This window comes from Clavelina lepadiformis, chromosome 3, assembly GCF_947623445.1.
Source record: "Clavelina lepadiformis chromosome 3, kaClaLepa1.1, whole genome shotgun sequence".
NCBI classification, from domain to species: Eukaryota; Metazoa; Chordata; class Ascidiacea; order Aplousobranchia; family Clavelinidae; genus Clavelina; species Clavelina lepadiformis.
The window spans coordinates 1,438,590-1,449,248 of record NC_135242.1 but is presented as its reverse complement, the minus strand read 5'-3'; the positions used below and the strand labels follow the sequence as shown (position 1 = coordinate 1,449,248).

General features: G+C 37.1%; 2 protein-coding genes and 1 pseudogene across 3 annotated transcripts; 1 reads left to right on the top strand and 2 right to left on the bottom strand.

Moving 5' to 3' along the window:
- Positions 1-396: 396 nt before the first annotated feature.
- On the bottom strand, positions 397-3,551 carry LOC143448568 (cytochrome P450 1B1-like; annotated as a pseudogene). The gene is made up of 3 exons (XR_013114466.1): positions 2,941-3,551; positions 2,685-2,771; positions 397-2,026 (listed from the first exon to the last, which is right to left on the bottom strand). The product of XR_013114466.1 is annotated as a cytochrome P450 1B1-like (transcript).
- Positions 1,805-6,189, top strand: LOC143448972 (uncharacterized). The gene is made up of 2 exons (XM_076948955.1): positions 1,805-2,539; positions 4,364-6,189. The coding sequence occupies exon 2, from the start codon at positions 4,377-4,379 to the stop codon at positions 5,088-5,090; it is 714 nt and encodes a 237-aa protein (XP_076805070.1). The 5' UTR covers positions 1,805-2,539; positions 4,364-4,376; the 3' UTR covers positions 5,091-6,189.
- Positions 6,190-6,871: 682 nt separating this feature from the next.
- LOC143450405 (cytochrome P450 1B1-like) lies at positions 6,872-10,553 on the bottom strand. The gene is made up of 5 exons (XM_076950929.1): positions 9,804-10,553; positions 8,718-8,804; positions 8,494-8,570; positions 8,270-8,415; positions 6,872-8,161 (listed from the first exon to the last, which is right to left on the bottom strand). Exons 1-5 carry the CDS (start codon positions 10,422-10,424, stop codon positions 7,554-7,556), a joined length of 1,539 nt encoding a protein of 512 aa, XP_076807044.1. The 5' UTR covers positions 10,425-10,553; the 3' UTR covers positions 6,872-7,553.
- Positions 10,554-10,659: the final 106 nt, after the last annotated feature.

Below are 10,659 nucleotides of genomic sequence, written 5' to 3'. Positions count from 1 at the left end.
GTATAAGGTAACATTAACTTTTCTTTTGAAGTTTATCGCTTGCTGAGTTTATAATCTAGGGATCTAACTTTAACCATATAATCACTGTGATACTTAAAATGTTGCATTCCGACATTTTCACTTTTTGGGTTATATTTATTCTACTTTGGTAACAGAGATTGTGTCAGTTTATTTGTCATTTATGCGTTTGCAGTGGCCCACAATGCGAACTTGCTTTAGAAATCATTGGTGTTTAGGCGTGACATTTTTATGGGTATTTAAGTGATTTAAGGTCACTTAATACAATTAATGATAAAATTACAGAACATTTTATAGCTAAAATGTCAAACAATTCGTTTATTCTTTCGTTTTGCGAACGCCAAAAATAGTGGAAGCACCTCGGGACCTTTTGTGAATTTTCTCTACCAACAGTCCATGCTTGAATTGAAAGTCAGTAAAATTTCTTACGTGCAGCACAAATTTAGTAATTACTGCGTTTAAAACAACATTACAAGGGTTTTCCACAATCATAGCCTAGTTATTTTTTTTCACTCGACCTTTCAGGATTCTATTCATCAAAAAAGCCTTTCATAATGGAAAAGTACAGCACAGGATTTTCTGCGTTATTTTAAAGTTCCACAAGTTCTGGCAGTAACTTAAAATCAAAAAGTTATATACTACGGTTGCCACTAGGCATAATAGCATGAAATGTAAGGCACTACTGGTGAATACAGAACTTTATTGTCTGTCAATCATCTGTCAATGCTAATCTGCCAGCCTTATATTTCATCCAATGAGTTAAGATTATTGCTCGCTTAGTCATCTTAATTAATAACACGCGCTGTGATAACAACGGTTAACTTTGTACAAAGTATTCGACAATTTACATCGCAATGTTCACACCATCTTGAATTAACTCAGAATCTAACACACACGAACACACAGAAATAATTATTACATCAGAGAAAAATACAAAAGAAGCATAAAAAAGAGCGATTAACACTGGACTGACTGATTTATATTTTGCAATTAATTACGCAATCACACAGGCTATTTTCTGTAAAATCGTTCTAGATTATTTGACGATGACGTCAACAATTTAGCTGGCGATAGGTGGAAGCTCATGGTTGGCTAATATTTACATTATCACGGTTTGCATTGTTCACATTATCATACAGTCAAGCGCTGTTTATTTAGCAATAATGACAGTTCACTAACATTTGGAACTGCATTGCACAGTTTAACATTGCTGACCACTTGATGTCGACTATGAGTATAACTAAGATTTATGCCTTCACTCAATGAATAAGTGCGAAAGCAGGAAAATTTCCTAATCAAACAACTTCGTGAATCAGTTTGAAATCACAACTTTTGTCACTTGAAATGGCGAATAACTATTCATAGGAGATAATGTTTTCGGAGAATACTTTGTTCATTAACAGAGATATCATAAAAAACATATCTGAACTACATTTCACATCAGCAATACATTTAGGCAAGCAGTTATTTTACATTATAAGACCGCAAACATTTTATGAAAAACTTCATAAGTATTTAATCGAAGCTTTATTCTGAGGTAACTTGGACGTAAGGCCAAGCCAGGTTCTGCATCTAGCGATGTTGAATAAGATGGATCTGGAATCAATTCACTTCTTTGAGCTAGAATGGCTGTTGCCGAGAAAAGCCAGGTTTTGGCCGATTTAGAACCCGGACATTTTCTCAGTCCTATCGAAAATATCAGGTATTTTCCGACCGCCACATTATCAATTATCAGATTTCCAGATTCATCCTTGCAAAGAAATCTCATTGGATCGAATTTTTCTGGATCGGGCCAAACATTCGGATCTCGATTGACTGAATACTGGTTGACAAAGACCATGGTGCCTTGAGGAATGTGGTAACCATGCAAAGTAGTATCATCAAGCGTAGTATGAGGAATCAAAGTCGGAACAAATGAGGAGTGTCGAAATGATTCGTGGATGACGGCATCGATGTATGGCAAGTTTGGACGATCGAAGAGGGTGGGAAGACGATCTCCTATCGCTTCCTCAGCACATTAGGATAGAGAACCAAATAATTGACAACCCAGTTAAAACCAGTTGGGGTGGTGTCTTGCCCTATAAAAGAGAACAGAATTTGGCAAACAATAGCGCATATTTTCACACGGAGCATACTCGCAAACTTTTAATTTATTATGTTTGTTTTTTTTCACCTGCTCCATAAATTTCTGAACAAACGCTCGCGACGCGTTCAATGTGCTTTGTGGTAACTTTTCCTTTTGCGTTTGATGTGATCATTGAGATCACGACGTTTGTTGGCTCCTTTAAATTTTGCTCTTGTAAGCTGGTTACTACTTGTTTTGCTCTAAAATTGAAAAAAATTTTTTTTTTTAGCAGGTGGGATGGTTGATAATAATAATAATTATAATAATCTTGAGAGAAAAAAAACTGAACTGAACTGAACTTAACTGTTTAAAGGCCCAGTCATAAATATGCGTCATTATTGTCTGGTAGGTTTCCAGGGTTTGACGGTATTTTGGAAATATCTGAAAGATAACAAGGTAAGTGAAGTTTCGCACAGACCAAAAGTTTTAAATGGAAGCAGTCAACATACTTTTATTATATGCAAAAACGAATTAATGCGATGGGTTTACTGAAAAGAGATTAAATTTCCTTAATGTATTTCTCAAACTGTTGATATTGTACCGTAATCCAAGGCAGTGCGTCAAACAGTGCTCCAGCAGAGACTACAGCTCCAAAAAATTCTTTTGCTTCTAGCAATTTGCAAAATTCCTGCAGCAAAGCAAATAAAAAGATATTTAAGTAAAATAAGAAACTGTTTTTTTTCATATATTAAGCTACCAAGAAATTTACGCCAAATGATAACATTCCATTGAAATACATGGAAACTGTGAAGTAACAATATTAAAATCCACTTGCAAAAAACAAAGTTATGTCGAACCTCGTCATCATAATCGTATCTCTTGCCAAAACAAAATGTGCACAATGTGTTTGCTCCCGCCTTGCGTATTATGTCTTCTGGATTGATAAATTTTTCCAAAGATTCCACCTCAAGTTTTTTCAGCATGTACAAGACTTCATCAGTTATCAAATCGCTCATCTTCTTGCGTACGATCGTAGATGTTGATAAATTGTGAACATGATGTATCATCTCTAGATTGTTTAGCTTCCATAAATCTCCTTGTGTGGTGACGTCGTTAAACGTAGTGCCTGTTCCAATATTTACGTACTTGTAAGAAACGAAATTCATTCTACCCCCAAATGTTCGACGCTGGTTCACTATAAAGCTTCTTTGACAGTTTTAAGATTGCTCAACACAATTGCCTTCACGCTTCCCAGCTTGATTCTATAGATTGGACCGTATTTCTCGGCCAACTCATGAAAAGTCTTGTGCGGTTCTGAGCCTAAAAATGGCGCATTCCCTACAATTGGCCAAGGAAATAAGCCCGGTGGAAGTCGTTTACCGCTGGAAAACCATTTGTTAAATACACGAAAGGCGACCAGAAAAGTTACAAAGAAAGCCAACACTTCGACCAAATTTGGCAATTCCATTTGACATAAATCTTTTATCAGAACAAACCACTTCACATCACTGAAACAAGCGGCAAGGTTTTGTATATGATTCAATACACACACCTACGTAACAATGGGATGAATTCGGTATAGGCTAAGCCTATTTACCGGCAGGGATTGAAATAAAAAATGGACCAAAGCTAATGAAACCCACTTAGTTCCTGATTTCTTGTAAAACTAAACTCGCAAAAAGTTTGAAACCAACACTCAAAATTTTCTGTTCAGCTATATGCATAACATTTACTTTGCTTCTATCTTAAAGGACAGTTCATTTTCAAATATCTCAACGGCAAATGCCTTTTAACCGTTACCGGATTCCGATAATAGGATTTAGGGACGAGGCAAAAAAGGGCAAATGTTGCGAAAAAGTCTGCTTCCAGTAAGAATTTGTCCTCTTCTTGTGACTTGCTATGCAGCAAAGTCATAGTCTACGTAGCAGCGAGACCCGGATCAATGTCAATTAATCAAGATTGCACATCAGCAAAGTGTTAACATGTTTGTGGGCATCAGCCTAACCAGGGCGGAAGTTAGTAAGCCGCCAGGTTTGGAAACCACTGTTTGTAGGATGTTAAATTTTATAGCCTACACTATTTAGGTTTGCTAGTGTTTTCAAATGTTTCAACCAATTAATTAGGCTATAAATTAATTTAACTATGCTCATACTGACAATTTTTTTATTCGTAAAAATTGGTTTTATTATCACTGTATGGTGCATAAATTTGGCTTTGCTTTACAAAATGTTAGTCTCTCTATGCTCAATGGTTCGTAATAAATTTTGAACCTTTTTTCAGAAAAAAGGGATGGATGAACAACGACATATTCTTGGAATGGATAAAATACTTCATCCAGGATGCAAAGCCTAGCCAAGAAGAGAGGGTCCTGCTGATCTTAGATGGACATAAAAGCCACACGCACAATATTGAAGCTTTAGAGTTGGCATCAAAAAGTGGTGTTATTATGCTGTCATTACCACCACACTCCAGTCATCGGATGCAGCCATTAGATTTAACTTTTTTTGAAACCACTGAAGACCTATTATATTATTATCAACAAATTGAGCAGTGGCTGCGTGCAAATCATGGACGAGCAGTCTCTGCGTTTCAAATTTGTCGTTTGTTTGGTCTTGCATACGGAAAAGCTGCAAATGTTAGCTGTGCGGTGAATGGATTTCGAAAGGCCGGAATTTATCCAGTTAATATGCTGGTCTTTAATGACAGTGATTTTGCTGCTGCTGATGTCACAGATCAACCCGATCCAGCTGAGAATTCAGATGATCTAATCGCCACCACAAGCTCAGCTCTAGTGGAAAATGCAAGCTCAACTGCAGTTAACACCACTCCTGCTTGCATCATCAAAACAGCTGAAATCAGCAATTTAGTTTCTGACATGCAAGCCAGCCCTGTAGGCCTACCCTCATCCATTTTTTATTTTGAGAAAAAAAAGATTGTTGTAACTGTCACAGATATCAGCCCTCTACCAAAACGAATCCGATCTATGAATCCTGGTACTAAACGGTGAAAATTTTCAAGCGCCACAATTTTGACAAGTTCTCCTCATAAAAACACTCTGAATACAAGAGACAGTGATGTGACTAAAAGGAAAAGAGGCGGTGCGCAAAAAACTAAACAGAAGAGAGGAAGGAAAACAGAGAACAAAGAAAAATCCATCTGCCTGGTGTGTGGAGATTCTGCAGATGAAGACTGGATTCAACGCAAAAACTGCAAGGAATGGGCCCATGAAGAATGTGCTGATATTCGTGATTTCAAGTATTATTACTGCGACAACTGTTCGTAAATGTGTGTTTCTGTTTTTGCAACAAAAACTTTTGCATGGGTTGTTCTATTTTTGTGAGTTATCGATGGTTCCAGATTGCACAATCACGCATTGTGTACATTGGACCCCTTATTTGAAAAAATTGAAATTAACTATTTACCTGCAGTGTCATTGAATTAGAAACTTATAGAGTGATGTTAGGTGCTATCCGAATAAAATTGAATATTAAGTTGTATGTTTTGGCCAAAAATGGAAGGGGTCCATTTTACCCAACAGTTGTGTAAATTAGACCCTTAACATGAAAAAATTTAATTTGGTAGTGCACCTGCAGTTTAAATGATTTAAGCCCGATACTTCGCTACGTTGTACCTTTCATGTATGTAAATAAACAAGTGAAGTTTGGAAGAAGTCATTCAAGGACTTTCGTTATTATCACGGATTTTGCTTAAGGGGTCCAAATTACACGAGTTTCCCCTAATACAGTAATGAATAAATGAGTTGTTTTACAGCTTTGTAGAATCCGCTCAATGATTCCAAGAAAAGATTTAGATCCAACTGAATTTTTACTGTTTGTTTCAATTTCTTCTTGCCCCGTTTTTGGAAATCGTGTTTTATCTGCGTAATAACACATTGCTTCACGTGTTGGCCTGGTACTTGTACTCGAACGTTTTTTAAACCAAGTCCATGTACCTGAGTACTAAACCTAGTACTCGTGTGGCTGTTGGCACTAAGTCGACGCCACGACATTGGACAATTCCCTTTATTTTCTTCGCTTTGCTGAATTTTTTATTCCTTAGCTAATTTCGCGTTGATTGTTTGGCTTTATATTCCATTCACTGTTTATAAAATCATTCAGCCGTTCATTTGTTTCTTACGTTACCGGTTCAATGCAGTTTTATTTTCTCATGCCTTATTTTCTATGTCGGTCGATCGACCACCTCCGAAAGTGCTGCCGTGAAAAACACGCAGTTTCGTGAGGAGAAAAGATGAGTTCTGCTCTCGCTGTTGCTTCCGACAGCGGTCACGGAAGCTCTGTCAGCCGTCGTCCAAGTCGGCTTTCGTGGCAGTGCTCGTCGGAAGATCATTCGGAGAGTTTCCTCGCCCATCGGTAAAACAACGAGAACCTCCTCGCCCAGCTCTGCGAGAACATCAAATGCTTTTCAAACTGCCTCATTGCTGTCAGTTTTCCAGATTCATCCTTGCAAAGAAATCTCATTGGATAAAATTTTTCCTGATCTAGCCAAACATTCGGATCTCGATTGACTGAATACTGGTTGGACCATGGTACCTTGAAGAATGTTATTATCTTTTAGCATTCTATGTGAAATGGTGCCCGGAGCAAATGAAGGTTGTTGGAAGTTTCATGAACGACCAGGTGACAGACAGACACGCGCATACACCTACACCATTTATCGCTAAAAGCAATTACTGTTCAATCAGTAATTGTTTGCATCACAAACTCTCAGGGCTCCAACACTGTGGCTCGCTCATGGCTGAAGTAGGTTTAAATTAATAGACCAAACAAGTACGGTATATACTGGTAGTATAGTAACTATACGACTATAGTATACAACTATATATATACTACTGTATACTATACAACTATACGTACAATACGACTAGTACAGTAACGTAAAGAGGCCATTCTATATACCAAAATATAACTATTTCTGGTATAGATGTGGCGATACAAAACAACCCGTTCATATGCAGAAAACTCTTCAGTCAAAAAAGGCTAAAATTTTATAAACTAATTCAGACTCTGTTACACGTTTTTGTTTCATAAATTCACTCAAAAGTGGTTTCAATTAAGTCACCATAAAATCCGTTACAACCACATCCAGACCACAAAAATAACAGCTGAAACCACGTCGGTATGTGGTCTGTGCAGTCTAATATACGCATGTTTTTTATGAAATTTTGGTTTTGCAGAGAGCAGACAATTATAGGATGTGATTATTTTCGCATCGATTATATACGTAGTACCTTGATTATTCGAAGTAAATAAACGAAGCATATGCGGAGTATATTACAAAGTAGGAGATACACAATATATGGAGCAGGTCTATTATTAAAACAGTTAGGTAGAAGGTAAATTTAAATTGGATTTTTTTTAGCAGTTACTAACAATACGTCTAAAGACAAATTTTTATTTGATAAAACAGCTTTGAATGTAAAACCTTTGTCGGCAGTAGTCTACCGTCTGGCCTACTGAAAAGTTTTCAAAGTATTCAAACGAAACTTCATTCTGAGGCAACTTGGACGTAAGGTCAGTCCAAACTCTGCATCAAGCGATGGAGGATGAGATGGATCTTGCATCAACTCGCATGTTTGAGCTAGGATCGCTGTTGCCAGGAAGAGCCAAGTTTTAGCCGATTCAGATCCAGGACATTTTCTCAAACCCATCGAAAAGATCAACACATTTTCAACTGCCTCGCTATTCATTGTCAGTTCTCCAGATTCATCCTTGCAAAGAAATCTCATCGGATCAAATTTTTCCGGATCTGGCCAAACATTCGGATCTCGATTGACCGAATACTGGTTGGCGAAGACCATGGTACCTTGAGGAATGTCATAGCCACAAAGCGTGGTTTTTTTCAACGTGCCATGAGGAATCGAAGTTGGAGCGAATGAAGAGTGTCGAAAAATTTCATGGATGAATGCATCGACGTAAGGCAGCTTCGGACGATCGAAGAGGGTGGGAAGACGATCTCCTACCGTTTCCTTGATGTCACTTTTCATCCTCTTCATCACGTTCGGGTAAAGAAGCAAATAATTGTTAATCCAAGTAAAAGCAGTTGGGGTGGTGTCTTGGCCTTTAAAAAACAACATATAGTTAACAATATACAACCTAGTTGTGCTGGGATTCACGCCGAGCATGATTCCACGATCTTAATTCATTGTTTGCGACTTTATTCTTATACCTGCTCCGAATAATTCTGAGCAAATGCTGGCAATCTGTTCCATATACTTAGTTGTAATTTTTCCATTTGACATAATCATGGAGGTCACCACGTTTGTGGGTTCCATTAAATTTGTATCCGGTAAGTTGGTTACTATTTCTTCTACTCTAAAAGTTTAAATTCATATGTCAATCATGTAAAAAACGTTGTGGTTCCAATCTTGATAAAGCAGAACTTCACCTAACCGTTTAAGGTTCCATTTATAGAAGTGTTTCATGGTTTTCTTGTAGGTTTCAAGAATTTGCCGATATTTTGGAAACACCTGAAAAACATCAAGGCAATTGAATTTGACAAATATCATTAATTTCAAATTGCAGTCAAGTTGTCCATAAAGTTATGTTAATTATGCAAACAAACTCGATGCGGTATTAGTTAGAAAAAACTTTGATAGTATCCCACAATCTTTTACCGTGATCCAAGGCATGGTGTCAATCATCGCTCCCGCAGAAACCACTGCGCTAAAAACTTCGTTTGCTTGAAGCAATTCACAAAAATCCTGAAGATACAAAGGAAAGTCAAACAATAAGCAATTTCAAAGCAATTATTGCCAAGACAACAGTGTCAATTAAACCTGGTTTATTCATAACTAGTGGAAAATTTCTAATTAAGTTCAAAGAGGTGGCAGGGATTGGAAGTAACGAGCAGCGTTTAAAATAACACTGGTTTCTTGTTGATTGATCTGGGTTGATCAGGTTTAACCCTATTTACATTAGATGTGGCTTGTCCTGCACACAGTCACAGGAAAACGTGGCGTACAGTTACATTGTTCGCTGTAGAAACTTGAAATTTGGTGGCTTTTCCTAAAAAATGTTCAGCTATCTGTCCATGTTTGTTTTATAAAGTTGGATTTTGAAATTTTGGAGATATTGTCATATTTTCATAATTTTGCTCTCTATCCGCATTGAAGCGTATCGTATTAATTTACTCATTTATGCACCACTAACTCGATTAACTATTCTCTTGCGTTCTCTTCTCGCGGTCAGCTGGTTTTCCGCATAGCGGGGGGCGCGGCATAAGAAGAAAAATTTCTAGAAATGTATCACTTTTAAAAATACTTAATTTACACTAAATTCACTTTCTTTAGTTTTATATTTATGATGTTTGCAGGAAGCCAGTTATTTTTGCTACTAACCTATAAAAATCCGATCAGTTTACGACGTATAGTTTTCGAGTAATTAACGATTGAAAATGTGTGTGCAGTGTCGACCACACCTAGTTAAAATAGTAAAGTTGCGAGCCCGGTTTGGATAGGGTTAAAAACGTATGCGTAAATGTTATCTTCGATTAACTTATTCCCCATTTAATAAATTGCATATTTGTACTTTTCTGGTTTAATGTTTGGAAAAACTGGTCAAAAGAAACTTAAACCCTGTTTATTCATGATTAGTGGAGATTGTATTTAAGCTAAAAAGCTGATTAGGATTAGACTTGTGAAACAAAACTTGGGCAAAAAACTTTCCTGCTTATTTTACCATCAACATAGATTTTGTCTAACCTTGTCGTCATAGGCGTATCTCTTGCCAAAGCAAATCATGCACATCGTGTTTGCTCCCGCCTTGCGTATTGTCTTTTCTGGATTGATGAAGTTGGTTACCGACGCACTTTCAAGTTCTTTTAGCATATATATGACGTCATCAGTGATAAACTCATTCGACTTCTTGCGTACGGTCGTAGATGTTGACAGATTGTGAAGATGACGTAACATTTCTAGCTTGGTTTTGTTCCATACCTCTCCTTGTGTGCTGACGTCATTAAAAATATTGCTTGCTCCATTTTGTACATACTTGTAAGTCTCAAAACGCATCCGGCCACCAAATATTTGACGCTGTTTGACTAAAGCTTCTTTGATAGTTTTAAAATCGCTCAATACAATTGTTTTCACGCTTCCCAGCTTGATTCTATAGATTGGACCGTATTTTTTGGCCAACTCATGAAAAGTCTTGTGCGGTTTTGAGCCTAAAAATGGTGCATTTCCGACAATTGGCCAAGGAAATAAGCCTGGTGGAAGCCGCTTGCCACTGGTACTAATGGAAATAAGCCAGTTGTTGTACGCTAGAAGCGCAGTAAAAAAAGCAGCCAAGAAAAGCAGCACTTCGAACAAGCTTGGTAATTCCATTTCGAATTGATTTAAAAAATTTAAGCTCCACTGTACTTTTGTATTCAGCCTATTGCAGTAACAACAAGCGAAAAACAAAAATTTTACACTCAAAGCTTAACAATAAAGGTAACTGAAAATATTACAGTATACTGATATGATATAATATAACTGATGTAACTGATACAACATTAGAAATCTTTACTTTACAGGCTTAGATTTCCACTTGGAAAGCTGCCAAAGGCAATAACATTCA